Raw genomic sequence first — 14,768 nt, forward strand, 5'->3', positions numbered from 1 at the left:
TTGCCCTTCTTGCATTGTCATTACATTGATTCGAAGTTGTCTGGTTTTCTCCCAATAGAGGAGAAAAAGAGATGAGAGCTGCACTCTTATGCAAGCAACAACCTGAGAACGAGAAACTATCAATAGTGGGTTTGAAAGGGACTGTGACGCCTAAGAAGGAGGATGAATTAGGCAACTTAAAACTTTAAGTCTAAACTATGCCCTCTTTTTCTACCCTTAGCAAAACATATGTAAAAGATAAACTATCTAAATGTGCAACTACGGTTTTGCTAGTATGTTATTATTTCTACCATAAAAGGAGTTATGCAACCTAAGTTCCAAACCTATCAACTAGCCTATCACTAAGCTAGGAAAGTAAAGCACACACCAAGATTGCAAAGTAAATGCGGAAGCTAAAGAGTAAGGTAGAGATATGCAAACTCCCGTCGACGACTCTGGTATTTTTACCGAGGTATCGAGAAGCGCGCAACCTCCTCCCTAGTCCTCATTGGAGCCCCTCGTAAGGAATCCCTCGTAAGAGCCAAGCTCCCAGTCGGGTAACTCCGTGGATAGCCTTTGGCCTTCCCTACGCGCAAGTGAGTCTCTGACATACCTTCCGACAAGCCTCTCCCGGATACTCCCCGCCGTCTTCACTATCAAGCTTCCGGCCGAACCACCGCGGGCCTTGTTCCCTTTGGTACACGGTGGCAGCCACACCACAAACGCGGTTGGTGTGATCTCACAAGACTACAAGCCCCTCTGATGTACAACAATGGTGCGCGCAAGCACCGAGTGATAAGAGGTGAGCAAGCCTCACTAAACACTAGGCCTGAACCTAGAGCAAGCGCATAAGCGGTGGTCTAATCAATCTAAACACTTCGTAAAGCACCTACGCTAATCACCTAATGAATCACTAAGCACTATGCAAGTGGAGATCACTAAAATGATGTATCAACACCCATGGTATATTTTCTCAGCTCTCCATATCTGAAATGGTTGGTTGGGGGTCTATTTATAAGCCCCATCGAGAAAGTAGTCATTGGGGGTGAAACTCTGCTTTCTACTACTGACCGAATGCTGCTGTCGTCCTGACCGGATGCGTTCGGTCGTCCCAACCGTTAGAGCGTGCGCGTTGATCGGACTCTGGGCTGAGTCCGGTCTCACTTGATCGGACGCGTCCGGTCACGCTGGCGCCACTCTGGAACCTTTATGGACTCGATCGGATGCCACTGCCTGGCGCGTCCGGTCGTCCACAGCCGCTGCATCCGATCACGCTAAATTATTGCCGCGATGATAAACAGTGAAGTCCGTGCGTCCAGTCACTACCTCGCTCAACGTCCGGTCGTTGCTGTTGACGCCTGCTGTTGCCGAGCAACTGATCGAACGCGTCCGATCACTCATAGGGCAGCGTCTGGTTACCTCTATGGAGCTCATTTCTTCGTGATCTTGTGTTCAGCTTAGTTCCCATCTTCGTGCTTGGACTTTGCTTGATATCTTGGGTCTTCTCTTATGCTTCTAGGTTCTTTGCTTATGGTGTTGATCATGGGATCATCATGTCGCCTTTGTCTAAGTCACGTCTTGCACCCTATTGAACTATAAAACAATTACTTGCAAATTCATTAGTCCAATTTAGTTGTGTTAGTCATCAAACACCAAAATCCAAAGTAAATGGGCTTAGGGTCCATTTTCCTTACAGGGTTGATAGCAAGTGGATGTGAGGAGAAATAGTGAAGAGAATATGAGACATGGGTAAAAAGTAGTACCACATAAAACAAAAAACATATTTTTATAGGCAACTAGAAGACAACTATTGTGTATCTTGGCTCTTAAAACTTGATTGATAGCTAAACACTTGACTTTATTATAGGGGTTTCCCCTAGATTGAGATTGAGATACTTGGATTCTCTCTCGCAGGTTCGTGATCATTGATCCTTCACGTATTTTCATTTCGTTTGCCGTAGTCATGCTATCTAATGCAATGAGCTCAAGGTCGTTCCGTCGTATTTTAACACTCCTCGTCTGCGACTAGTTGGACCTTCTTCTTTGTCAAACGATGACAAGTTCGGAGATGGCTGTATATCTTCCATAGAAGTAGATTGGAAGCAACAGTTTGTGACCTAATCCGTAGACGTGGCAGTCGCTAGTGGAACCACCCATGTCTCCATTTCTCTCTCCTCTCAACATTTAGGCGACGCTGAGCAGGGAGAGAATGAGGGAGGGGTCGACAGTCGCCGTCGATGTGCTAGGTGGGCATTAAGCTCGACCACCGAATGAGGCAAGCATGGAGCAACGGTACCTTCTTGTAACAAGAGCGACCATGTGGATGGCACTACCACCCCAGCTCATGACTACAACGGGAGAGAAGTGGGCATGCGTTTTTTGTCCTGTATGATTTGGCTCGTCCCCTGCTCACATGACTAGAATAAGAGTTAATTCCTATATGCCACTAAATATTATATGACTTGATACGAGTCATGAATTCCCTTAAATGCCACTACTTCAACTTTTCATCCTTTCCATGCCTTCATCATTTCCATGCAGCTAAAGATGTTAAGTTGTTATGAAAAAGTCGCATTTGCCCCTCTAATGGAATGAAGTAAACTTTTCATCATTTCCTTTGGATTCCAGTACATAATGGCATATACATGCAAGCGCATAGCTATCACATATACATGATCCATCTAGCGAGAGAAGGCACACGTGTCATGAACCCTCGGTCAATTTCTATATGGATACACATACCACTAACAATTGTGTAGATTCGACGTGCAAGAGCTTTTTCTTAGACATGCAGTGTAGACGGATGCTCCTTGGCCTTGTGGCGCCGATGCACAGTCGCCCGTGTGGAGACACATGCTCACTGGCACGTTTTGACGCAACAACCATGATCTATGCCTACGCTCGCTCGACCCCGTCGCTTGCGATTGGCGCTAGGAATTTAAGGAAGATGGAAGAGATAATAGGGTTGATTCGGTTGGATGACATAGGATATGACACGGTGGACTTATGCTAAGAGGATATTCCAATAAATGTTCACTTTGTCTTCTAGCAATATTTTGGTAAAAAGAAGCGATATTACAATAAATGGTCACTTTGCCTTCTAGTGAAAAATGACACTAGCTAGCAGGAGAAGCACGAAAGGAAGTGATAATAAAAAGTTAAAATGGTAACTTTAATATTCTTGGCAGCACATGAGAAAACCATGTACTATACTCTTTTTTTTTTATAAAAGAAAGAAAACATGTATAGAAGTGGTATTTTTTTGGCGGCTGCTGCATCCAACACTGGCCCCGATGCAGTTTGTACCCGGCCTTTATACAAGGGTTGCGTGTTCACCCCTTGCCTTCTCTCTTCTGTTCACCCCACCGCGAGCTCTCTCTCTGCCTCCCTCTCGGCGGCGTCTGGGTGACAGCCGCTGCCTCCCTACGCCTGGTGCCCAGGTATCCTTGCCGGCGACGAGCACCCACCAGGTACGCCCGCCCCTTCTTTTCACTTCCTGCTGTGCGATACCGAGCACCCCCAACCCTAACTCAAGCTATTTGGCTATTTGTATGCGGATCTGATCTAATAAGAACTGTATGCGTATTATGCCTGCTAACTTCGATCTGCCCTTTATCAGTGCCGCCCGCCCGCCACTGGCCTCTGGGTAGATTGAAATGGTCGTGGGGGAATTGAGGGCGCGGGCCTCGTAGATCTGGATCGGCCGGCCGCTTGGATTGAGGCTGCGCGCTAGACTGAGAGGATCGGCGGAAGCGCGGCTGTGATCTGCGGTGCCTCGTGGATCACGCCTGGATTCGACGGGGTTTGTTAGCTGGTCTTTGAATCGGATCGCAGTGCCGAATTTTCCGCGCCTCGCCTCCGGGAGTAGTCTTAGTCCGTGGTCTTGTATGTTTCCTTCGATGGGAGTTTCTTTTGGCCCAGTTCGTGTGTTGAATCTGCTGGTGTAGTATTCTGATAGGATTGATTCTCTAGCACGTTATATTGGAACCGACCGTGTGTCAGTCGATGGACCGTGTCCAGTGAATTAAATTCGTTACCATATCTGGATCATCTATTTTCTACCACTATATTAGAGCAAGGCTAATAATACAGCCGGCTTGCTGGCTGTAAGGTTCCTTGCAGCCTTCTCTCAGCCCACTCATATAGTAGTTAGCTCTTTACGGATAATATTTGGCCCACTTGTCTCTTTCACAGACTTTCTTGGTTCTTGTGCCCAAGCCGGCTGTAAGCTTACAGCCCGCTTCTCCTCTCTCTCCTCCACCTTAGCATTTAGTCGGCTTACAGCCTGCTATTATACTTGCTCTTACAGAGTTCACAATGGTCGCTTTCAGTTTCAGTGATGCATAAACTCTTTCCACTATTCTGTTCGATCAGATGTTGAGTGCATCTTTTTGCACAATAAGAGAAATCCTATGTTAAGAAAAGATAGTCAGAACCGGCTAATGCCAGGCAGTCCCATTTTGGTGTGTGCTGGGTAAATAGCAAGTGAAAGTGGGCTTTGTGTGGCAGTGATTAAGTCTGTAGTTTTACGTCCTCTCGCCACCTTGCCCAGAGAACGTGTGAGATGTGACTGTTATCAGTTGCATGCCTCGTTCAAACTATCTGCCCGTTCCAATGCCTGCTGGTGTAACTTGACCCAGCACCAAAATTGCAGCAGCACACTGGTCCCACTGCATCTGACCACTTTTCCACTTTGGGAAACAGAAAGAAATAGGCAAGTGAACTATTACAAAACTGTAAAGCGCAAAGTATCAGTTCCTTGAATTCCACCTATGCCATCAAACATTCTCTGCATGTGTAAATGACAGGTGCGTCCAGGCCCCCACATGTCATTGACACAAGCGATGCCATATATGGATTTCAGGGATTATTCCATGGTGCAGGCAGAATTTTTCCAAAATAGAAACCCTACTTTTAATGTCAAGACCTAACCTTTCGTTGCCCCATCCCAGCTTTTTAAATTTGGGGTTGCAGCTGCAGTCGAGTCCAGTTGAACCCACTCCTTGGACAAAATAGATAAGTAGATTTGGATATAGTGGTATGGTCATGCTTGGTGTAGAATTCCTGTCAGAGGGCGATTGGAGGAGAGGTTTAATGCCTGATTCAACTTTGGGTAGGACAAACAGAGTTGGTGTGGATGTGTTTTGTATATTTACATTAAATGCCCCCTCCCCCAGTACCAACTATTAGGGATTACTCTTTTGATGATGATGTGATCTACATACCTTGTTCCGCACTCCTTATTTTTACTTTGTTTACATATCTGTTTGGTTTTCATGATGATTTGGTTAACATGCCTTTTGGATCGACCAGTTTTTGGGTGCTCTGTGGCATTTGCTTTGAACCACTGTTTGTTTGCCAGCAAACAAATTTTGATATGCATTTACGCTTCTTGGGTAGTTTGCCAGTAAATATTCAGTTAACTGCATGTATTGCAAGCCATGAGAAGAAGTTACTCAGATTTTGTTTTTTGTTCTGCCTCATTGCAACCTGTTCCACTGACGGTCTTCTTTTTCCTATTGCTGCAGGGGTATGGGAATGGAGGTCGTTGGTACTGAAGCAGCACCAGCAGAGGTCAAAGTATCTGATGGAGAAGTGAATCTATTCCAAGAGAAGGAAAGCAAAGCAACTGCAAAAGAACGCGAGGCAGCTGTTTTTGGTTCAGAGACAATTACCAATGTCGCTGATCTGGCACCTCCAAAGGACGTGAAGGATGAATGGCCTGAACCTAAGCAAACTTATGCCTTCTACTTCATCAAGATCCGCTCATTTGAGGATCCTAAACTGAGGGCAAAACTCGAGCAGGCTGACAAAGAATTCCAGAAGAAGATCCAAGCTCGTTCTAAACTTATCGAGGCAGTAAGAGCCAAGAAGGTATTTTTCTTACAGGTCCTCATTGGATTGAAGTAGCCTTCCTAAATCCTAACTGATGCACCACTCTTCATCAACAAGATGTTGAATGCTTTGTAACTTGATTCAAAACATGCTTGTTCTTTTGATAGCCATTAGCCAAGATGTATTCTTAATGGAAGTGAACAGCCCCAGGAAGTGACATGTATCTCATTTTATAACCTACAAACACTTTGCAGGCAGAGCGCTCCAGTATTATTGCAGAGCTGAAGCCATTGAGTGCTGAGAACAAACAATATAATGAAGTTGTGAATGAGAAGATAAAGGAGATGGAGCCTCTTCGGAACAGCTTGGGCAAGTTTCGTGATGAAAACAATGCCATGAGGGCACAGGGTGCAGGTTTATGCTCTTCTATCGAAGAGCTTGACCTAACGGTATGTCCTGAACCTTTTTGCTAACATATCTTCCATTCCAGAAACAGTTAACTATATGCTATTCTTCCATTGCTCCCCTAGATCAAGATGCTGAATGATCGAATGGTACATGAGAGCATACCTTTATCTGAGGAGAAGCGTCTGGTGAAAGAAATTAAGGACCTTGAAAAAACCAGATCGAAAGTCATCTCTAATGCTGCTAACAGGGCTAAACTGCAAGGTACAGTGGTTGAAAAAGAGGCTATACAGGACCAGGTCAAAGTAAGTGTGTTCTACTGCAATTCATCTTTTTGTTTCTGCATATATTTCTTAGAGAAATAAGTGGTAACCGCAGTCTGAACATTCAGATCATCGGGGAGGGCATTGATGGAATAAAGAAGGAAAGACAGGCAGTAAGATCTAAGATTAAGGTCCTGGAGGATGAGTTAAAACTTGTTGATGCTGAGATTGCATCGCTTCAAGAAGATTTAGATGCAGCAACTGCCAGAAAGGACAAGGCGTATGAATCGTTGCAAGAATTGAGAGCAGTGCGCGATGCAAAAGTAAGTTTAACATATTTTTAAATTACCCTCGCAAAAATTATGCCTTTCCTTTTAGTATTATTATGTTCAATACTTGGGTTAAGAAGAGGGAAACCCTATTTCTTCTGTCTTCTGTCTTCAGCTTTTGTTTCTTTGTTTAGATATACCTGTGTGTGCCTGTTGTTGCTTTTGTGTCTTGTTCACTCTACCACCTAGAGATGGCTGTGTTGGATTAGTGTGCCTGCTGTTTTGTTTCTGCTAGGCTAAGTATTCTGGAATCTGGAAGGCAACGCGCTATCGTATATACACCTTTTACAGTTCTGTTTTTATAAACTGTTAATGTGATGATGCATCATCTATCCACCCCTGCTCATCAACTACCACTTTTTTTTTGTTGATATTTCTTTTGAATGGATTTATGATCTGTCTGTCCATTCATGTATTAAACTTACCAAACTTACCGCATTATATAGCAGCCACATGTGCATTTTAACTACCAGTTGAATTCCATGTGTAATGCTAGTTCATTTAGTGGTATGATGTTATCAGAACTGTTTTAGGCTGATGAGGATTTGTTCCTGTTGGCCATTAGTGCCTTGAAAGCTAGAGTGGATTAACTTATTGCTTGTTGCATAACCTGAGGTTGCGTGACATGGTTTCTGTTCTTCCGTGGAAGCCTGTCACTGGCTTATGATTACATGTGGCAATTCAGTGATATTCTTTTGCACTTGATCCAGAACGCATCCTCCATGCAAAACCGTTCAGTTTTAGGCAAAGCTAGGGATTATTCTTCAAGGAATATGCTGACAGAATTGCAAGAACTCCACAAGACTGAGGTATGCTTCTAAATATGTTGATATTAATGGCTCAACCTCATGTGATGCCCGCATGTTTCTGTACTAAACATTTGTTGGTTTAATAGGTTGACAAGTTCATGACCCAATGGTGTGAAAGTAAGGCGTTCAGAGAGGACTATGAGAAGAGAGTCCTCGCCTCCCTAAATAGCCGACAGCTGAGTCGAGATGGTCGGATGAGGAATCCTGATGAGAAGCCCATATTTATCGAGTCACAGGCGCCAGCTCCAGAGCCAGAGCCCATCCCTGTAAAATTGCCTGTAAAATTGCCTGCAAAACAAGCCAAAGAAGTGCCTGCTCCCCAGGAAGATGATGCTCCCAAGATTGAAGCTCGTTCAAAAGGACCTGTCGAGTCGCACAAGGCAAAAGCTGCTCTTGATGCTGATGATGATTATGAGGCTGAGCCCCCGAAGGAGAAGGCCAAGCCTACGGAGGCTGATGTGGCGAAGTTGAAAGAGATCAAGAGGCTGGAGGAAATTGAGAAGAACAAGCTTGCGTTGGAGAGGAAGAAGAGGCAGGCTGAGAAGCAGGCTGCAAAAGCCGCGGCCCGAGCACAGAAGGAAGCTGAGAAGAAGCTGAAGGTACTGCTCATCTCTCTCTGTCTCATTCACCTCCTGCGGTCTATACTGTAACAATGTAACAACTAACTAATTCTTTCAGAAAGAGGAGAAGAAAGCCAAGAAGAAATCTGGTGCAGCTGACACTGATGAGCCCTCGGAATCGGATGCCAAGTCTGATGAAGCCATGGAAGCCCCAGCGGAACAAGAAGTGATCCCAGCTTCCACCACGGTAAAGAAAGAACAGAAGGAGAGTGCCCGGCACAGGAATGTGGTTAGCCGGAGCAAGGCCCCGCCACCCAAGGCGATCCTGAAGAGGAAGAAGGCACAGTCCTACTGGTCATGGGCTGGCCCAGCTGCCATAGTGGCTGCCGTGCTAGTTGCCCTCCTCGCGGTGCTGGGATACTACCAGTACTACCTCCCAGCGAATGCCAGCAACTGAGTGGATGAGGCCCGTGCACTCGCCGCCAGGGCATTCGATGATGTGGAGACCAATTTTGCAGGTGAGAAGAAAGAGTGCAAGGTCTGCTTTTGAGACGTGAAGGACCGGAGGAAAGTCATGTTCACTTTCGATGTTAGTTTATATATATTCTATGGAGCCAAAGATACAGTTGATTTTGGTTGCGACTTTGCTAGATCTCTCTCTCTATACTGCGACTGATATATCCCGTGTACTTTTGAAGTGAAGCGTATATTGACATCCGGAATAATGCCTTTCGCTTTAGGTATCTCAAATAATGGCCCTTTCTATGCATTTATCCGTAAGTTTTCTTTTTCTATTTTCCCCCTTGGCAACTTATAGATGGTGCTGTTTTCCAAAGTCCCCAGATGATCCAGCAACAGTAACAGGTGAACCTGACTCAATTGCTATGTTTGATGGCAAGGCCAAGATCGTTGATTTGTTCAGCCTGGCGAGATTTCCCAAGAGAAGCAGGCGGGGAGCCTTGACTAATGTGAATGTTCAGATTCAAGCTTGCTACTGAAAAAAACACTGCCCGTTGTGCTACTCCTTATTGATGAACTGATAGATGCAAAACATGTGCGAGTTGATAAATCATGGATATATAGTGCTTGATGTTCGGTATTTGTACTATATATACATCACAAACGGCCCCAACTTGCCAACACCATGAGTAGATGTTCATTTAGCTGAGGTTGAGCTCACAAGTTGCCGCATCTACATAATACAGATATTCTACCAACATTGTCTTCTGTGAGATTTTGGATAATTTTGGATGATCAGATTTTGGATAATTTCGGATGATTCAATAGTATTCTGTGAGAGAGAATCAGCTGAAACGAGCTGAGAACTAGCAGCTGAACGATACCTTGTCAGGAATAGAAGTGATCCTGGACTACAAATGTAAAGGCTTCAGTCAATTTTGCACTATTGCACTCCAATTTGCTCCAGTGCAGTAAAACCATCATTCCTATTCTATCTATGAACATTGTTATTTGTTCGGACATCGTGGGACATGGTTAATTATCTATCCCCTGCGTTGCAAAAAAAAAAAAAATTGTTGTAACGAGATCTTTTGTGTTGTCTACGTTGGATGCACCCGAGCACTAAATTTTTGGCGTAAAAATGGGCAAACATTGCAATTGATGTTTTTACTGAAACAATAATCCAAAATATTTCTCTTTAATGAAGACATTCATAGAATTAGTCGACATTGCATTTCACAGGACCAGCAGAATCTCTTCGCCGCTCCCAGCTGCAGGAGAAGGCGAACCCTAGGCTGACACGGCGAATTGAAACTGAAAGAGAGAAGATGCAGGAACAGATTGAGAACATGTTTGAGTCAGAGAGGAAGAAGAGGCAGGCCGCTTCTACGGCTCTTTCTTGTGTTTCACAACAACGCAACAATGAACTGTTTCAGAAAGAGAAGAAAGCCAACGCCCTGTTCGCTTGGCTTATAAGCCATACTTTTTCAGCCAACGAACAATATTTTTTTCTCATAACAAATCAGTTAACAGTACTTTCAGTAATGGCTTATCAGCCAAGCGAGCAGGGCGAGAATGACAACTGGATTTGCGTTAGTTTTCTGTATATGCGTGCCAGAATTCAAATATTGCCTCCTGCATTTGCATAGCATTTTTTTACTGCATTTGCTCAACGCTAGCTTTAGCTTCACCCCGTATTCAATGTCTCCTTTCACATCGGAGGCAGGCAACGACACAAATGGAAGTGATATTACCAGCTTGTATACCTTCAAAAGGATGCCTCATAAAATTGCTGGTTTTCAGTTAACAGGCAGCTGCACCTACAGAACAAGACCTTCCTTGCTCTGCCAGTCTGCCTCATGTATATAGGACCAAAATTTCAGTAAGCTAAAAGGAAGGGCCACCCAAAATGGGACAATACAAAAAAAAGGGTGTCAGACTCGTCTATTTGTATGTATATTTCTTTAATTAACTATCCCTAAAATCGACTCCTCTAAGCTGAAGCTCCTTGAACACTGCTGACGATTCTGCCCACAGCTTCTTGGCTACTTTGGTGTCATAGGACAGTCGGGACGATCTGATCGTTTTCCCTTTCCCACCAAAGAAATACTTCCCAGATTCTTCCTGAAATAACAGCGACCGGATACAATTCAAGGTTCATCATTTTGGTTGCAAAACTATGAAAATTCTGCAGGATCTAACAGCAAGCTTACAGGCAGCGCCAAAGCAGCATCAAGGACAGCACCAACACCTGTATCAGGTTCCTGCAGGAGTTTAAGGGAGCGCAGAGCCAAAAATGCGAACCAAGAGAGACATTGAGGAAGCTCTCGCATGATCTTTGTTTCCACAACACCAGGATCAGCAGCACTACAAACAAGGAATGTTTAAGTCATATGTGCAAACGGAATCATGTTAAATGACAAGCTGATAATCGTGGATGAATGAGTGAACTGCTAGAGCTTATGTTAATTGGTGATAGTAATAAACATTGTGATGAGCTTTCCTATTCTATCCTTCTGCAAGAAACATCAGAACAATAATATAAGCCAATCATTTCGTAACATCTGAAAACAGATTCGTTTTAGTAAGGTTTTCCTCTATAGTTAGAGAACAAAATATCCTGGTAAACATAGCATAACTAGAGAACGGTCCATTTAGAGACCAGCATAGAAAAGGGCCCCCAGTATTCCTTCAATAGGCAAGACTGTGGTTTCACAGTATGGAAAAAGGATGGAAGGAAATGCATGACAGATAATAGATGGTGCATACATTACAGAGACGCCAGATGACATGTGAAGCTGTCGATGTAGTTCATATGAGAACATCAGCATACAAACTGCGACAAAAAAAAAAGAAGTTAAAAATTTAGAATAGAATTACATGAAGCATAATAACAAATTGAGCCAATAAACTCACGCTTGGTATACTCATAAGTAGAAGCTAAGGGGTAACTTTCCCCTACTGAGCACCGGCCAAATTTCATCCCTCTCAATGCATCCTCGCATACATCAATACCTGACACTAGATATGCAAAAATTGCATATTTTATCAAACTATGTGCCTTAGAGTGATAGGAAGGGAGACTAGTATAATGGTAGTGCATGACCATGCAACCTAAGGATTCCAATTTTATTGAGGAAAATTTATAGGTTACTGCAATAGAAGATGACATGGTGCGCAGATGGTAGTATATATCAACTTAGAAACAAGAGAGCCAATTATGTGGGTAGCAAAGGATTGAACCATGACACAACCGTATTCAGGAAACACTAGCATAATAACAGGGGAAACGGATAAAATGAAACAAAATATTAAGATTCATATAACATGGATATCTTTTGTTAATGCCACATGCTTCAGTTGTTCAACTTAGGTACAAATAGTTCGTGAAGTTTGTTAACAACAAATAACTAAACTCAGCACTTACCACACCTGTGTGTGAAAGAAGTTAGATTAACCACTCGAGAAGGTACCGAGCTGTTCTTCAGCAATGGTAAAAGAATGTTGGTCAGCAAAAATGGACCAATGTAGTTTGTCTGTATCATCCTGAAATTTGCATGCAGTAAGGGCAATAAACAATTAGCAGAAAGACAAAAATTTAATGCTGACAAACAACATCATTTGATGACGCAATGATTTTCTTTTGCTGGGACACTATCAAGTGAAGCACGTACTCATCAAGGCCATCCTCAGTAATTCGATGTGACCTCGCTAATATTCCAGCATTATTTACCAAAAGCTGAATAGAAGGCTCCAAATTTTTCTCCTGAACCCATTGCTTGAGAGAACTTCCAAACTTCTTAATTGACTTGAAGGATGCCAAGTCGACCTGAAACTCTTTGAGATAGGCATCTGGCTGTTCCCTCTGAATTTCTTGAACAGTCTGCTTCACAGGGTGTGACAACGACGACAAGAGTAAACAGTAGCATAACAACATCTAGTGAAAGATCTCTACATAATACCTCGTGTAAGAACTGCGTGGAACGTCCAGCTGACACAGAAAAAAAAATAGAAGTGCATTCGGGTTCAGTAACTAAATCAGTAGAAAGCTATTGGCTCATTGAACATTAATATCAAGTCTTGAGCGCATGAAAAATAGGAATAAATGATACTACGCATTGGCAGTTGACATGGATGGGTAAACCCATGAAGAAGAAAAGGGCGAATTTCTACTCTAATGACTATGGCAAGGATACAAACGAATGAAATTGGAACGAAATCCAGAGCAACAGGGGGCGAGCTGAATCCCGTGTGTAAGCAAGCAATGAGCAATGAATACTAAGACACTAAAACCGTTTGCAGGTAGTTTGGCAGATTCATCGAAGGCCATGGCTACTAAGACGCTAAAACCGTTGCAGGTAGTTTGGCAGATTTATCGAAGGCCATGGCTAGAAGAAAGGAGGGCAACCTGGCGCTCTGAAAGCTCGGAGTAGAACAGTTTCTATTTTTTTTTTTAAATGATAAACTAAAGAGAAGCACCACACCTGCTCGACGGAATGCCAAGGCAAGAATAAGAACAAGAAGAGAGACGCGACTGACTCACCAAGCACGACGTGGTAGCCCTCCCGCGCGAGCGCCGCCGCCGCCGCCCTGCCCAGCCCCGACGTCGCCTGCAAGCGCCACAACGGGAGACGTTATCATGCGGAGGAAGAAAGAGAGAGAGAGGGGCAGACGGGCACGCGTGAGATGCGAGAGGGCGGGTATATACATACCCCGGTGACGACGCAGATGGGACAGCGGCCTTCGGCGGGCCGGGGCTGCCGGCGGCGAGGGGCGGCCGCCCGGCCGCGGAGGAACACGAGGAGGTAGGAGTGGAGGAGGGAGAGGGCCCAGAGGACGGCCATCCGCCAGAACTGCGTCGAGCACATCATGCGGAGCGCCTCGCGGTCCATGGCTGCCGGTGTGCCGTGGACTCGGTCCACGGGAAGCTGTGACGGGCGGGTAGGGTGTTCTCAGGGCTCTACTTCATTACTTGGACCACGACCCGGTCCACGTCAACGAATGCGGGCGGAGAGCAGCGGCGGCCGGAGAGCTGAGAGAGAGCAGGTGCGCTTGGTTTTGGCGGCGGCCGGGCGCACCGCATAGGGAATTGGCAAAAGGCTCATCACTAGCACAAAACATTGGATCTTTGTTTCCCCACAATGAGCACATTCTAGATTTCGTTATAAAACATGTTACCAGCGGTTAGGGTCTTCTCCTCTTCATTTTTCACGATCAATACAGTATATGAAAAATATACATAGACACAAGGATAGGAAAACTATTCTTTATTTTTCTTAATATTGGTAATTACATCGTAGAACTCTCACGTATATATAGTCCTGTCAAGGTCTAAGAGTTTGGTAAGAGGCCACATACAAAATGGACTAGGATTATGATTCCTCCTTCTCCTTTCCTTCTAGGATTGAATCCGTATGTTTTACAACACTCCCCTTTGGACGATTACCATGATATGCACGTGTCTCGTTAAAAACTCCATCCGAAAATCCAGTGGAAAAACGGTTCTCGGATAAAAGAGTACAACACATTCATTAATTGTATTGCACATGTTGTCTTATTAAAAATCTTGTATGAGAAATCTTCAAGTAAAAATTCACATAGGAAAAAAGAGTACAACATTTAACCTTCTTGGTTATGTATTCTTCAGGATATTTCTTCATGAATAGATATTGATCTTCATGATTTATGCATAAACTTCAGTGTTTTAGCAAATATGATCTACTTGATCTTTGTAATTATAGTGGTTTACCTTCAAAATAGATTCAATAAAATATGCTCCCCTCATAAAGCCATACTTTAAACTTCATTGTTCAAATCACATTTTTCATAAATATATGCTTAATTAATGTTATGTAGTACCATAATACTATATCTTTCAAAAATTATCTCACAATTCTTCTATGAATTATAATATGAGTATAAACAAGAGCAATATGCTTCATGTATAATGACCACTTATTAGTTGTGCAAAACAAAATAAATTTTATCCTTTAGAGTAATAAATCCTTTCAAAGAATTATGGAGTAAATAAGTTATAATATTTAATATCTTCTAGATAGTGTATCAAACTTATACTAGAGTTTGAATACTTACAATTCCTCATTAGTAGATTTTCAAGTTATATATTCT

The 14,768-nt window shown here is 43.6% G+C and overlaps 2 protein-coding genes across 3 annotated transcripts; one reads left to right on the top strand and one right to left on the bottom strand.

Moving 5' to 3' along the window:
• Window positions 1–3,282: 3,282 nt before the first annotated feature.
• LOC136541879 (proton pump-interactor BIP103-like) lies at window positions 3,283–8,933 on the top strand. The gene is made up of 8 exons (XM_066534045.1): window positions 3,283–3,449; window positions 5,508–5,853; window positions 6,069–6,263; window positions 6,345–6,524; window positions 6,611–6,805; window positions 7,522–7,620; window positions 7,707–8,219; window positions 8,299–8,933. The coding sequence occupies exons 2-8, from the start codon at window positions 5,512–5,514 to the stop codon at window positions 8,635–8,637; spliced, it is 1,863 nt and encodes a 620-aa protein (XP_066390142.1). The 5' UTR covers window positions 3,283–3,449; window positions 5,508–5,511; the 3' UTR covers window positions 8,638–8,933.
• A 1,437-nt stretch (window positions 8,934–10,370) lies between these two features.
• On the bottom strand, window positions 10,371–13,790 carry LOC136541881 (uncharacterized). Of its 2 annotated transcripts, none has more exons than XM_066534049.1 (9): window positions 13,352–13,790; window positions 13,183–13,249; window positions 12,602–12,630; window positions 12,314–12,522; window positions 12,067–12,185; window positions 11,556–11,654; window positions 11,409–11,475; window positions 10,853–11,006; window positions 10,371–10,763 (listed from the first exon to the last, which is right to left on the bottom strand). In XM_066534049.1, the coding sequence occupies exons 1-9, from the start codon at window positions 13,529–13,531 to the stop codon at window positions 10,608–10,610; spliced, it is 1,080 nt and encodes a 359-aa protein (XP_066390146.1). In that variant the 5' UTR covers window positions 13,532–13,790; the 3' UTR covers window positions 10,371–10,607. The 2 variants fall into 2 exon arrangements, with proteins under 2 accessions (XP_066390146.1, XP_066390144.1); XM_066534047.1 differs by having other exon boundaries at window positions 11,556–11,660.
• Between the last annotated feature and the right edge of the window lie 978 nt (window positions 13,791–14,768).

The sequence above is a fragment of the Miscanthus floridulus genome, chromosome 3, assembly GCF_019320115.1.
Source record: "Miscanthus floridulus cultivar M001 chromosome 3, ASM1932011v1, whole genome shotgun sequence".
Classification (NCBI taxonomy): Eukaryota; Viridiplantae; Streptophyta; class Magnoliopsida; order Poales; family Poaceae; genus Miscanthus; species Miscanthus floridulus.